Genomic DNA, 16,039 nt, shown 5'->3' on the forward strand with positions numbered 1-16,039 from the left:
TCTGAGCACCTTCCCCACACTGCACAAAAACATAAAGCAGAAAAGAAATGAAATAGGGAAAACAAGTGTTGATTTGCAATTAAATAACAGCCTTTACATTTTTCAAGTTTTATTCCAGCAGCTTTTACATCTCATTGTACACAGACATGTCTCTTATTTAATATTTGCATAAAGCTGATGATATGCAACAGTTTTTATTAATAAAAAACCTCACCTCCTCTCCACTTTTTAAATTCACAATGATAAATACATTTAGAAGAAAATTCTCTATTCCAGCTGCAGCCCCACAGCCCACTCACACACTGATTACACTGGGGGTGCCTGTGCCCAGGATTACTATTCAGTAGATAGTACTTCAGAAGCTCTTGTTGCTAGCATCTTTTTCACCTACACTACAACCAGTCTTTTCCTCATGCCCACCACCAGACAGCTGCAGATTATATCCCCTTCCCAGCCCCTGTTTAAACCACACATTAATACCAAAGATGGTTTAGAATAAAATTCTTCAGTTTTGTTCTCTCCCCAACAGACAAAAAGAAATGCCCACTCCTGCTGCTGCCACCTCCAGTTCAAACAGAGCCCTCAAAAACCTGCCAAGTTATTCTCTGCTACTGATCAATACTCTCCAGGCTTGATTACACAATAATGGCTTTCAGGAGGAAAGCCCAGAGGGTACAGATAATGCTCAAGGGAGATAAACTTGGCCCACATGAGGATCACAAAGTACCTCAGGTTGGAAGGGACCCACAAGAGCAATTTCATGCCAAGCCCTGCAAGCTACTGAAGGTTTAGACTGCATTTCTCACATGTGTTCCAAGAAACTCATTCCAGGGAGATCAGACCCTGCAGCTGTTATGCTCCCAGCTTTCTCAGAGCCAACCAAACTAGAAAGCCAAACATACAAAAAGGGAGGTGAGCAACAAATCAGAAGCATTTAAAAACCAGTAGAGATCCTGGTCCTGTTTACTGCTGGCAGGGAGGCACAGAAGCAGCCAAGCTCTTCTAGGAGTTCTCCCCAGCTGTTACCTCACCCACAAAGGTAACACCATGTGCATGATACACGGCTTGCAGGAGCTGATCCTGCTAGGAAATTCAAAATCACTTTTTCCAAGCCAGGCTTCCACCACCCAAACTCTCTTAATGTAATTCAAAATAAGTGACCTTCATTCTCTTCCAAGGCCAGGCTGGACAAGGTCCTGAGCAACCTGACTTAGGGGGTGGCATCTCCTGCCTATGATGGCAGGAGTGGAATTAGCAGAATTTTAACATTCCTTCCAACCCAAACCATTCTATGATTCTGTGATCCTCTGACAAGAACTGGCAGTCCTGTAAAAGGTAAAACATGGACTTGAACACAGCAATGTTTTCAAGTTTTAACTACCAATGAACTTTTATCTGTGCAGTGCTTTTTACTCCTATTTTTTCCTGAAGCCATCTGAATAATTGCAGTTTCATTCCAGTGAAGATTTTTTTCCCCAAATGATAACAAAAATATATCTTACCCACAGAATCACATAGAGACTGGGGTGGGAAGAGACCTCTACAGATGGCTTAGCCCAACCTCTTTCTCAATGAAGGGTCACCTACAGCATGTTGCTCGGTGCTGTGTCATTAGGTTTTCAGTATCTCCAAGGATGGAGACTCCAGAATCTCTCTGGACAACACAATCCAGTGTCCCATCACTCTCACAATAAAATGTTGGGTGTTCTGTTATGCTTAAATAGAATTTCCTGTCCTAACACTGAGAACTACATCTCACTTCCTTACTCTCCCACCCAGTCAAGTACTCACACATGGGTAAGGTCCCCTTGAACCTCCCCTTCTCCAGACTAAATAATCCCAGCTCTCTGAAGCCTTCTCCTATGACACATGCTCCATTCCTTAACCATCTTTGTGGCCCTTTTCTGGATTTGCTCCAGTATGTCCCAGTCTCTTCTGTAACAAGGAGTCCACCTATTGGCACAGGCCCCAGATGTGGGTGGTCACCTCTGCCTCAGGGGCAATTGATGGCTTTTGGTCATCCTGGGGTCCACCAGGACCCCAAGGGCCTTTGTGGGGTCAGCCCCAGCCTGTAGCAGTGCACAGGGCTGCTCCTGCCCAGGGCCAGCACTGGCCATATGCCTTGGATGGACATCACAAGGATCCTGTCACGTTCCTCCAGCCTGTCCAGGTTCCTCTGGATGGCAGCACATCTCTGGTGCATCAGCCACTCCTCCCAGTTTCACATCACTGCAAATGTGCTGGCACAGCAGCACAATCAACCAGGATCATTAACAACGAGATTAAACAGCTCTGACCCCAGTATCAACCCCTGGGCCACCAGTGGTGACTGTCCTCTGGCTGGACATGGCTCTGTGCCAGACATTCAGGCAGTTTTCAGTCCACTTCACTGTCCATGTGCCAAAGGCAGCACAAACAACATCCACCACTCTCTGCTTGACCACTGTGCCATCATCCCTGTAGGAGGGTACCCAAATTCAGCCAGAACTAGACAGAAGTGACACACAGGACACATTACATTGTACTAAAATTTAAATAACAATCCCTGAATTGTGATTCCATTTTATGCTTATCTAGAACAACACACTCCTGCTTTGTTTAAGAATAACCAGTTTATAACATCAGAGGGAGGTTTGTATTAGTCAGGTAAGCAGCTATTTCCTCCCATTACTCTCCTGGAAAAGCACACTTGCTAGAGTTCCAGCAGAGATGGCATCAAGATAAATGTGTTCTTGAGTGAAAAGAATATGCCACAGCTATTCATATGCTGACTTGTTCTTGTTGCCTCTTGACTTAAATTCATGATCTATATTAAGATTAATGAGAAAGACTAAGTATGTCTCTGAAATATGCATGCTAATGAAGATGGCTTCGTTTGAAGCCAGCTGAGAGGGAAATATCTTGACCTCTATCTGCTATTGAGCTACACAATTACCCCCGCCTCCCCATCCATTTACTCAATTTCCATTTTGAAATGCTGCACATCTCTGTCAAATTGCAACAAAATGCCAAACATTTCTAAAAGAACCCTGAGATCACAAGGAAAACCATGCAGAGGCCAAACTTTTCAAGAGGTTAGTCAGAGCAACAAAATGCAGTCTCTCAAGCTCTTCAACCAAAGCATTTCTGATTTTCAACACCTGCTACCTGAGCCCAAGGAATACTGGCAAGGTGTATTCCTTCTGCCTGCCTTAATCTCCCTACAGTCCACACATCCCCATGAGGTTTTATATTAGTTTTTAATTTGATAACATTTTGAAGCATTTTTCCTTATTTCTAACAATTTCTTGGAAGTGAATTCTCATCCCTCTTTCACTTGTCTCTGTCTTACTGACTCATCTCTTCCCCCTCCCTGCCAGCCCAGTTTTTAACACCAAGTACTGTTTTCTCTCACACCTCCCTATTTGACCCATCCATCCTGTGCACTCCAAGTAAAGCTCCACAGCAGCAGGCAGCCCTCACCTATATGTCACATCCCTGTTTGAATAAGCCTACATCCCATTTTAACTACCATGACTTCAGTGCTACTTTTCCTCTTTTCCTCCTGTCTCTCCCTCCTGACTCCACGTTTTGTTTTTTCCCCAGCTGTGAGCTTCTAACAATCTTTTAAGCCTCTCTTCCACAGCACCAAGCATTCAGTACGAGCAGCTGAACTTAGCACTGAGCAGCTGTGACAGTTGGGTTTTGTGTCCATTGCCAAATTGTCTTTTAAATGCATTAACATCTCCCTGTTGCTAGTACAAACCCAGTCTCTCCTGGTGCCAGACTTGGCTGGAACCCTTTGCTGTCACTGATGCTGCCTGCCAGCAGCTCCTCAGTGAAGGAGTTTCATCAGCAGTTTCTTCACCCACATGACTAGAGGCCAAACATCAGGTCAGCAAGGAGGGCTGAAGCTATGACAGGATGAGTGAGTGTCTCAGGCAACGGACAAACTGAGGCAATAGCGATGGAAAACCTCTCTCAATGTCATGACAAAATCCACCACACTTGTGACCAAAAAGACCCCATTTCTTCCACATTCTAAGGAAAAATCTTTATTATCATTTGGTCAAAACAATCCTGTGTTCACAGTTAGTCCTCATCCTCTAGACTGAAGGGACATTCACATCTTTCTTGCTGTTGGTGCTGTACCTCAGATCCTATGAACCTTTTACCCAGAACATTCTACAGGGAGACACTGAACTGTGACTTTCCACACCTGAGTGACTCCAGCCTCACCAGACTGGATCCTTAGTAGTTACATATGTACTTTGGGGTTAAAAGTCCAAGTAAATTGACAAATAATACACCTACAGCATTGCAGAGGGCAGGAAAGCACCACATCTATGGTTAGATGCTCTGTGCCTATGCACAGATCTTACAACTAAACTTTGGTTAAAGGGCTCATCACAAGAAGGAAAGTGGAGTGGCCTCAGCACCCACGAGTTTGCCCCCAGTGTTGTGCACACAACAGGTGCTCATCCTGTGGCAGCTGCTCCAATTCAGCTGGAGCTTATGCTCCTGGAAAAGGAGCTTCCCAATTTCCCAGACAACCCTCATGCACCTTTTACAGACAGACAATGCCCACAGTCATCTGTGCATCTCACCTGGCGGAGAACCAGACCAGCAGCCACTGCACAGAGGCCCTGCTGTCTGTTCACTGAATTTCACAGAAGTCTGTGCACATTTTCCATTCACTATTGTGTTCTGGATACAGCCATGTCAAATCTGCTTCAAACTGCCTAGAAACCTGGTATACCACTGCCAGAATCTGCTCTGCCAAGTTTCCAGAGCTGAATAGGAAACTAGAGGCTGTGAATGCAGTTCAGCAAAGAACCTGACCTGCTTTTCCAAAAGTCACTTAAAACATTAGGGCAAGTCTCCAGTAGGGATGAGGCACTGTTATTTCTTTCAGGCCAAGAACGTAACAGCCCCCCTCTTTATCCAGTGAAGGACAGCAGCCCTTTTATTGTCTGCCAACAGAAATGCCACTCTGCCAATGCCACACCACAACCAAAACCAGTGTCTTTATTTTTAATTTAGTAATGTTTAGTCCTGAAGGAGAAAGACTTTATTGTAGCTTTGAGTTTACTCCAAGTTTGGAGCACAGTCATGTTAAAATGAATTCTCATCCACCACTATTATTCTTCTCTACACTCACACTGATTGCAAAAGTCACTCATCTTCCAGACCCTACAAGGCATGTATCAAAATTGTCATATAGCCAAGAATCCCAGGAGTCAGGGAAATAAATGTGTGACAGCCCCAGCCACATCTGCAAATGCCCATTTCACTGGGCTGGGTCACCCCTGTGATTCAGATGTGAAATAGATTTTGCTGGCTCCTCTTCTCCCAGGATCCAGACTGGGCAGCAAATCTCCAAACTGAGCCCCACCATCTGACATGCCATGAGCACAGGAGCTGGTCCTGAGAAGCCAGAAACTGCACATAGCTCAAAAGCCAGAAAGTGCTAACACTGGATTTACCTCAGCCTACCCACAAGTTTGGGACATAACTTAGAGTTAGTCAGCTTTTCATCCTCTTTGGAAGCAGGGGGATGCACCATCCTCCAGAGGTGCTTCTCTGACTCCCTGCATGGCTCAGAGGGATGTGTAACTTCTAGACAGCCACAGTTAAGTGAGACAAATACTATCCTGCAAAGAGAATGACAAGCTGACATGCTGTAGACTCCTCCAGCAGTATTAATAAGTGACAAAACTGCCAGTTTCTATAAATTGATTCACTAAGATCAGCAAAACCAGAGTCTGCTCCTGTGGATTGAACATTTAATAATTCTTAAAAATTATGGGGGCAAAAAAAAAAGAGAGACACAGATTGTGGAGAAAACCAGCAAAAAATTGGTTTTGCATGGGTGGTAAGTAATGCTGAGAATATGCACAGCTTGACATAACTGGCATTTATAAGACAGCAAGCAAAATATTAACGTTAATATATAACTAAATACACTTTCCCCTAACTACTGCTTACACTCTGCCAGTGGCAGGATACTGTCAGAAGGATTCAAGGAGGTTAGGAGAAAATTCAAACATTTTAAATATAAAATAAAATCTAATTGCATAGGCAGAAATTTGGAACAACCAGTAATTGTTAGGAGGCAGCAGGGTTGGAAAGACAAAGGTGAGTGAAAATGAAGGACACTCCCTCTGTGCAGTCATAAAGGCTGACACAGTTTTGACTGCACAGACAAGAGTATCAGGAAGAAGGGAAAGTAACTCAGATTTTCCTAATTGTTACAGCTATCTTGTGACAGTCCCTGAACTATTTCATGCTGTGTTTTAAAGCACTAGAAAATGGAGCTTATTTACTTGCAGAAATAACAGTGCTACAGGGGATTAATGGGATATACAGAAAAGAGTGGTTATGTTCCAACAGTGACTAAGTGTAGTTAAAAGAATGGACATATTTCCAATAGATGAATATTTTTCAATATGCATATACACTTACCATGGGGAGGAATTACTCAGTGTGACACACTGAGAAGTACTAATTCAAAGTAGCAAACTGAGAGTAGTTAAAAAATGAAGGTTAGGAAGAAACTTCCACACAACTGAAAACAAAATATATCAAAGCTGTAGGCCACAGTTTGTAAAAAAGCCACGGCTGCAACATCTCACACAATCCTGCCAGGTGCAAGCAGAACAGTCATTTATGGATAGCAACAACCATGGATGCTTAATTTTTTTCTAACATTTACACATCTCCAGAGCATCGATGCAAAGAAAAAAACATATTAAGGAAATGCAGAAACCCACCACCTTTTGTTCTAACCATCTGTGGCACTACCACTCCTTCTGCACTTTCTTATAATGTGGAGGAAATAAAATGAATAACCACATCACAAACTAAAGGACTCTATCTGCAAACTTTACCCTGAATAAGATTAGAGGAGGATGTGAGATAACATCTGCAAAAACCACAGTGCATACTGAGAGTTTATCAGAGGACACCCCTGGTATGTTAGAAGACACCTATGACTTGTCCTGCAGCAGACTCTTTCTTTCTTTAACAGGTGCCTTAGGAACAGGAGCTTTCCAGCCTCTGAGTTGCTGTCCTTGCCCTCTGGTCTCTGCTTTTATAGGCACAAAGTGTGGGCACTGCCTTGTGTATGCTTTAAGTTCCTTTTTGTTGAATTAGCTGTTTAATTTTGCAGACTGCCTTTTTCATGCAAAGTAACTTACAACAGAGATCCCCACTGCTGTGCAATACATAACATCGGCATCATTTGTCACAACAGCAGAAAGAAAACCAAAACAAAAAACCATTGTAATTTGCTGCTGACACAGAGTGTCAGAGAGAACAACCATCAAGAAAGGAGCAGCTCTTCCCTGCTGGAAAGTTTTGAAGAAGTCATTTGTTTCCCTGTCAACCCTGTTTGCTACCAAGCTGCTCCACTCAAAAGGTCAGTTTGCTTTACAACAGTCAGCAGTTTCCATCCAATGAACCAGTTATTTCATGGGGAAATAAACTCTTCCATTTCATGGAACAAGCTATCTTGCCTAATTCATAATTTCATTGACCAAAAGCAACATGGCACAGGGCAGGTCAATCAAAACCTGCGCAAACTGTGGGCAAAAGACAGGGCTGAAACCCCATTACAATCCAAATATTCACGATAGCTCAAAGAATATTAGAAGACTGTAGGAATTAACATCAGCACTGTATTTTTGGTGCAGAGGCTGTAAGCCAGTACCCTCCTGCCTGCAGCATGTGAGAAATCCCACCCTGAACTGCAACACCTACATCAGACAAAACACACTCTGCAGGACTGGTTCTGCCAAACACAAAGGGGTCATGAGCTATATAACACAGATGGAGTAGCCCAGTTGCAATATGGAAAACCTACATTTAGGTGGGGAAATCCCATCTCAAGAGTCCTCCCAACATATGAAAACTGAGCCTTGAAGCCTGAGGGATATCCACATGTGATTGAGTTCACAAGTGCCCAAACCCCTCACACATCTTAGTGACATATAGAAAAATGACATGCAACTGCCTTTGGCTTTCCTAGGACTTTATAATCTGTCAAATCACACAGCCAGGCCATTCATCCACTGCAGAGATTAGCAGAGCACTATCCTATGAGATGTTAAGGTTTCCAATGGGGGCTCAGGAGGAACCTCTTCTTTTTTTAATAGCCACATGAAGGACTGCCCTGCTCCTCAGCATGTAGCACAATAACCCTTGCCACAAATGAACACCATCCAAGAGAAACATTTCTTTTCCCAGAGAAACCATCCCAGTGTCTGCTTCCCTTTAAATGCAAATGAGGACTACAAAGGAAGATAAAACAGCCTATCACAGCATGGGCTCTTCTTGGGATGTCTTCCTACAAACAGTGGCTCTGGTTGCAGACTCTTCTCCAGTCCTGACATTCCTTAGAACATGGTGGAGCTCTCAGGGAGCAAAGTGTACAGAAGGAAAATGATACTTCTTCTCCAGTGTTCCTACCCAAAAAGGGGCAAATAACTAATAGCAGAAAAGAAAAAAACAGTCACAGATCTTCATGAAAGGCTACCTGAAACTTCACCAAAAGAGGCTACTCCCCTTTCAACATCCAACTGGCTTTTGGTGTGGTATTTGGTAGCTTGCCCCTTGTATTGCAAAGGTTAATCACCTGTAAACATTCTTCTCTTCCTGTTCAAGGACCTCTGTCCTTTTATATCTCCTTTCCTTTGATGGGTCCTTTTATGATTGAATAGCTAAGATGAGCAGAGAAGCCAGTCTGGGGGAGGGAAACCTAACTAGCCTTTTGGAATCTTCCAATGTTCCAGCATGTTAAAATCACTCTCAAAGCACAGAGAACAGCAGGAAAGTACCATGAATAAAAATATTTTTTTTCCTCTTTTAATAAGACCCTTATGCATCCCCATGTAGGCAAAATTACTTAGAAGAATCTCATTCTCCTCACTTTCCTTGTTACTAGCTGGAAGTAACAGACAAGTAATTTTCACAAAACTATAAAGAAACACCACAGAGCAAACAGACCACCCTGCCAAACCCGAGTAGCAGTGCTGTGCAAGGACAAGGCAGCACTCCCTGTTATTGTCCTACCAATCCATGGTACTGCTCAGTGGAAACCTCTTCTGAACAGGAATGGCAGCAGTAGATCCCATATGGCAAATCTTACCCTTTGGATCCAAGTTTTCTAAACAGTGAATGGTCCCACTCAGGACACTTCATATTCCATAACAAGATACTCTATTTTCTAACAGATCAATCAATACTCACATTTTTGGAAGTGCTTAAGCTCTCAAGGCAAAAGCATAAGGTCTTTTTCATACCAACAGACAAAAAAAAAGACACTCTGATAAGCACAGTATAAAGAACAGAACACAAAATGGACACAAAATGCATTAATTTAAGGTCTCAAATAATTTTGTATTTTACAGCAACTTAATCTTTACACACATACACAGAAGAGTAACTCATGACTGTGAAGCAGCATTTAGTCCTTTAAGCCATTTGCTCACATACTGTCCACTACTAATGTTAAGTCAGAACTGTTTCCTAGCTGCAAAAGGCCTTACCTTGGCAACAGCTACTTACAGGAGAAGTACTACATCAGCACTCAAACACACCCAGCTGTCTTCCAACACAAAATTAAAAAATCCCTTCTGCATTTCTCTTGCCTGGCTTCAGAATCTCAAGTTTGCCCAAACCCTCAGCCCACAGCCCCTGCCCCAATGCTATTTTGAAGCAACACTTTGGATGCCAAGGGTCCTGAACACTGAGGCAAGGGAAAAGCCCCAACAAACACCTAATACAAACTTTAAAATGGCAGCTTGAATTTGTGTTATGAGGTCTAGCTATTTTCTTAATATTTTAGATTGAAAAATTCCAGAGGTATAAGACTCTCAGAGCAGGGTGATAATTCCTCCATACTTTATTAAGACCTTCAGTTTATATACTGCTGCTCTCTTAGCTTGTCATTAGCCCATGTAAAACATCAGACCAAGAAGAGAAAAATGTCAGGTAGAAGTGTGACAGGCTCTCTGAACAGCAGGAATGAAGTTCAACTACACAACACAACCACAATGGAGTAAAACAACAGCCAGCCTGTACAGGTTCTCAAAATTGAATGAGACCATCCTTACAGTACAGATGTTTTACTCACAGCACTTCTTCTTGCACAGACATCCACAAAAAAGGACTGTCCAACAAGAAAAAAAACAACTGAAGAGCTCCAACGTCCAGGATAGTTCAAAAAGGTTTAGGCTACAAACAAAAACCCTCAGTTAATTCCAAAAGTTCAAGTGCAAGTGAACTTCTGATTAATATTAATCACAAACACCACCAGTTTACCATGCAAATATTTTAATTATTTAAATTGCTCTCTTCTGAGCATGAAGAGACAGAAGTACCACTCCATGGTGGTATTTCCTATGACAGTGACAAAGGACTGCTTGCTTAAAACTTAAATATAATAAATTCCCATTTTGTATAACTGAGGCTGAATACCCACAGGATATTATTAATATTTCCCCTCCAGCATCTGGTCTAATAAAGAAACACAGAACAGCTTTGCTGTAGTACAAAAGTTTACAGAAAGTTCAACAATTTAATTAAAGACAATACAAAATATGTTGTCTGAATTCAAATAATTTATGTAAAAGTACACGCATGAGAAAATACTGGCAAGAAGATTTGGGTAACCCTATTATCAGATGCACGTTCTTTGTTCCTAGAGATAACATACAGTCAAAAATACATTTATAATTTAAATTACAATAGAAGACAGTATTTCAAATACAATTTTGGGTCTGCCAGCCCTTCAAGGCAAAAGAAATTCCTGTTAACACAGGACAAATGGATAGAATAAAAAAAAATAGAGCAATACTGAAGTAACTTAACAAGCCTGCAGTGTCTTGTTTTTCCTTTTATCAAGAAGGAAGAATATACCAGAAAGTAAAAGGGACTGTGTCTTCTCATTCAGGTTTTTAGCAAGTGTGATCAGAGCATCAGGGATTACTTTCATCCATATACCCCAGAAAAACCCATTCTCCTTGTGGAGAGACAGGGCACAGATCTTCTCGTCCACACACAGCCGTGCCACGCAAGTGTGGATCCTGAACTACCTGGTTCTCAGGGGGGCAGCTTGGCCCTACAAACTCCTTCTCTGAGCCTCCAACAGCACCACTAATCCTCTCACATCACAAGTTATTCCTCACCTTTATCAAATACTGAAACCCCAGAAGTCATCTTCTTCATTATGGTATCAGACTAAAATACCCAATATTTCTTACCATGTGTCACTTGCCCTCCACATTTTTGTGGTCAACTAAGCAGTTTAACAAGAAGACACATGATTAACTTCTTTCAAGATACTTTAGTTCATTGATTCTCAATAAAAGCACTGGTTGCAGTACAATAGTTTGACATACAGCAACAAAAGGTACTCAATTTACATGCACAAGCTATTTAACAATATTACACAGTCTTTCCTATTGCTATTATTAAACAAATACTACTGTGACATCTGGCACAACCTTCCAATTGTTTTCATGAGCTGTAACAGAGTGATGAAAACAGTGTTGCAATGGTACAATGCCAAAGAACAGAGATTTGGCCACTGCTGGAAGATTTCAATCAAGATGCCAGTACTGTAATGGGAAACAATGTTGAAGTAATTGTAAAAACAGCAACAAAAGAAGCTATGTAAAACTGCTTTGACTTGTATTTCAGTTTAAGAAAAATGTGAAAAATACATACAGCTTTGTATAGAAACAAAAGTGCACGCAGAGGCAGAAAAGTTAAAAGTTCAAGGCAAGACAAATGTGTGGATGAGTAAAAAAACCTCTGAACACTGAAGTACTGTAAACCAGCAGCAATCTGTTGGTGAAAGAGTGCATAATTGCCTTTCTGGGTTGTTTTTATGGGTTGGGGTTTTTTTGGTGGATATTTTTGTGTTATAGTTGGGGAGGTTGTTGTTATTTGGATTTTTATTTTTTATTTTAATAAAGCTTCCACCTTTGAAGCACAAGTGAAACTCCTCTGCATTTGTGTTTGCTGCTTGGCTGAGCTTTCATACAGTTTTACAGCTTGGTCCAGATTTTCCTGGTTTAATGTGCAAAGTACAGCACATACTATTAGGACTACTCACTCCAAGCTTTCAACATCTGCTTTTTAAGAAACAGATACAAGTGTCACCTTCATTAAAGTCAGTTTCAGTATTGCTGTTTAAAGGGCGTCTAGAAATCAGAACAGAGAAGTAGGATTCATAACAAGGAGCTAAGCAATGAGTTTTGTAAAACACACGTTACAGTAAGACTTTTCCTACAGCAAATAAAAATAATCAGAGGACTTGAGGTTTTTTTTAACTTTTCTCTCTAGGTTTCAGGAGTGCTAGCAATTTCAGCAACAAAACTTTCCAAGTGCCCTGGCTGTGTCACTTTTTAGTGGCTTTTCCAAGTGGTATTCAAACAAGTAAGAAACCTTCTCCTCTAAGGGACAATTAGCAGTTTAGCATTATGCTACTGGCAAGTAAGATCCTGAAATATTATGAATATTCAATAGTTGTCATCATTTTATTCATACCCATATAAAAAAGCACAGTTACATGATACTGTCAGGTCTATAATACGCCAAGTGAGACTACAAAAATAAAAGTAAAAAAAAAAAGTAAAAAGGCCTCAATTCTCCTATTTTTGTTGCTTGTTTTTTTTAACTAATTGTCTCAGGAAAAAAAAGTAGCAAAGGCTAATCTTAAACACAAAGGTATTATCATCAAATCAGGTCCTCTAATCCAGACTGATGGTACACTTATTATTTCAACTGAACCACTCATAACAAACGTGCAATGCCAGCATTCACTCATACCCTGAACTGTTCCCGGGTCTCATCTACCCAATCAATTATTCACACCTGATATTAAGCAGAACAATTTAAAAAGTTGTTTGTGGTTTTGACACAGTTGGTCTGAATTCTTTAATACCACACTCAAAACAGAGGAAGACAAATTTAAGGATATTTCAACTCAATTCACAAAACACTGTTTAGAAAGGGAAAAAAGAGGCATGAATATGGAAGTACAGAAGGTGTTAAATCATCACTTTAAAAATGGACTTGGTAGAGAGCCTACACTAGAAATACTTACCTTGTCAAAGCATCAACATGATCATCAGAAGACAATTCAGAGACACTTAAGTCAGAATTGTGAAAAAAATGAAACTATACTGTCAAAGATCACTGAAATATCTAATCTGAGGCAGTGCAAACTGATGGCTGGTGAGGGGCAACCAGTCTCCTTGCAAAGTGAGGGACTTCAAATTACTCATCCCTGACCTTCTTAGTAATCTGCATTGAAGGACCTGATGAACACCAGTGATATTTCTGTCATGCAATTACAACTGTTAAGCAACCAATACGCAACTCAAGAGTGATACTGTCATCCATGGTGGATTATTGAAGTAATAATCCATTAAAGAATAAGTTCAAAGGGGAAAGTGGTAAACATCTTGCCATAAGTGAAAACACTTCAAAAATTTACAATTAAATAAAAAGTTAGATGATATCTTATAAAAAGAAGTACTGAACACAACAAGGCCACAATAAATTAGTGTTTCCATAAAATGACATGCTGAAGGTTTTGTTCCCAAGTCTATACATTTTTTTACTGTCTGTTAATTCCTAAATATTGACAGCATAATTGAATAATTGAGGTACAGTAGTTTACATTTGTATATGTCTTGTAAAAAGATTATTATTTTTCTTCCAGTTTTTCTTCCTCCTCGCCAAAGAACAACAAAGGAAACATTCCTAAAATGCAGCCAATGGTCACTCCAATAGCTTTACCCTAAAGAAAGAGGGGAAAAAATTAAGTTTTTCACTGATCAGTTATTACTCATTTCCCATGTACCACCACAACCAGGGACACACAATCCTTGTCCTGCTTTTCAGCTGGGAATCACATTTTTCCTTAGCATGCAGACTAGAAACACAGTCTATGAGAGAGAGACATATATGACAAGGCTAGAAACAGTGTTTGCTATGACAAAAGACAATTCTGAAGAAGGAGGAGAGCAATGATCATGAAGAGCTGCACAAGTGGTAAGGGAGGAAACAGACATTCAAAGAATTAGCAGAATGGCCAGGAAGACAGAAAAGGAAAAAAAATAACCAAAACAACAAGCCACCAAACAACACCTACACATATTTTAGGTGCAATTATAAATGCATCTGCTTGTATCTGGCACTGCAAATCATCAAAGGAATGAGTGGCTCCTTGCAAACATGATGGCTTTCAAAGGCAAAAGGCAAAACCAACAAAAACTGGAAAACATTTCAGTTGACCTGAATTTATAAGTCAAGAGGAGAGGCAATAAAGACAAGCAGCCTCCAAACTACATCAATAGCAGTAGGTGGATAGTGTTGAAAAACTTGAGACAGCAGGTAAAAAAGACAAAATGCTACCATACACGCAAAAGTGCACAGAAGTCTTTTCACAGAAAAGGATATAAACAGAGTGCAATGACAGGTTTTGCCACAGGCTCAGCTTTTACTTAGAAGACTCTTAGACTATGGGGCAGCCTCCTGACAGCATGCCAACTCTTCACTGCTCTGTGCTTTGATCTATCACTGCTAAAACCTGACTTTTTCTACCATAACTTTTCCTCAATAAGTGCTATTTCTTCTCCCTTAAATCTGCAAAAGTATTTTTCCCAATGAAGGCTCATTCTGACAAAGTGAAGTTTCTGTTTCTTTACTCAGTTTCTGATAATCTGTTTCTTTAATCATTGCTCACTGCTGAAGTGGGACCACTTCAAATATTTAGATGTTAAGTAAGCAATCACCCTGAAAATGCATCTGCAAGGTGAGTGTCCTGTAACTGTAAACACAGGCAGTGCATACCACTCAAATGCTAAAAGTTTGGCCAGAGAAAAGCTGATTTCATATCCAAGCTAATTATAGAACATTAGAAATTAGTACAAATCAGCACAGGTATATGAATAGCAAGCACTTGACAAAGAATGTATAGGAGTAAACTACTAAGTGGTCATAACTTCCAAGTAAATTATCTTATCACCACAGCCAGAGCTCAGCCCAGGTCTCTGCACAGTGTACACAAAGTCATTGCAGAGACTATCCATGTCACTTGTCACTTGGGCTTGCTGAGTACAAAAAATCCTCTCAAGCTCAAAAAATCCCCATCTCTTGATTCTCCCTGATATGGGTCTAAGACTAAACCCTCTGGGGAACATGCACAAAGTTGGTGGTCACCAAGGAATAAATGGAAAAAGTGACAAAAAGCATTTATCAGCTGGTTTAACACAAAAAGCCCCACACCAGCAGTGCTGCCCACAGGATACTCACCAAGTGTGCACTGAGCCGGGTCTGCCACATGTCAGCTTGTTTGGGTGTCAGGTCAGGGATTGACAGACCCAGCCGGGAAGCCAAAGCTTCCACATAACCTGCAAGACTGAAGAACAAGAAAACAAGAACAAATTATTTTGAATCTCACAGTATCTTGTAAGTGAGGGATTTGAAATACTTGAACTTAAAGACAAGAGCTTTTCCTTCAGCATACCAATAAAGTGATTGAGAGAAAATTATGGTACAGAGTTCAGACTTCTAAAGGTCACATTTTGCAATGTAATTTAATTATCTCACTGATTGAAGACACAGTATTACTAAAAACCTTATGCAGTACAACACAACTGGCGTGAATGTTAATGCATTTTTACAGAGCTTTTTAAATAACCTTTACTGAAAGAAAGGTGACAGATTAGTTAGTGGCAAGCCTTGTAATTTGTAGAAAACAAAACAGAGGGAAAGCGGGAAAAACAGGCATAACAAACAGCTTTAGTTCCAGCAGTTATGCAGAAACTTCCTGTAAAAACTAAAATAAGCTGGATCTGTTTTTATCAGAAATAGGTATGTCTAGACCTGAAGACATTGCAGAGATAATGTTTTAGCTGAGGAGAAGGAAATCCCTTCAGATCTGGGGATAACAACCTGAGACAGTATATTAGGTAGAACTATATTACATTACAAAAAAATTATTTTTCCACTTTGCATCTCAATGAATGCACTTAATATTCTT

At 40.7% G+C, this 16,039-nt stretch overlaps 1 protein-coding gene across 2 annotated transcripts in view; it reads right to left on the reverse strand.

Moving 5' to 3' along the window:
- Window positions 1–10,527: 10,527 nt before the first annotated feature.
- TMEM65 (transmembrane protein 65) overlaps window positions 10,528–16,039 on the reverse strand; it is a 30,531-nt gene continuing 25,019 nt past the window's right edge. For both annotated transcript variants that reach the window (XM_064706655.1, XM_064706657.1), the window contains 2 exons: window positions 15,310–15,415; window positions 10,528–13,792 (listed from right to left, as the gene is read on the reverse strand). In XM_064706655.1, the coding sequence (XP_064562725.1) occupies window positions 13,700–13,792; window positions 15,310–15,415 (199 nt within the window). In that variant the 3' untranslated portion in view covers window positions 10,528–13,699. The remainder of the gene's footprint in view (window positions 13,793–15,309; window positions 15,416–16,039) is intronic.

The sequence above is a fragment of the Zonotrichia leucophrys genome, chromosome 2, assembly GCF_028769735.1.
Source record: "Zonotrichia leucophrys gambelii isolate GWCS_2022_RI chromosome 2, RI_Zleu_2.0, whole genome shotgun sequence".
NCBI lineage: Eukaryota > Metazoa > Chordata > Aves > Passeriformes > Passerellidae > Zonotrichia > Zonotrichia leucophrys.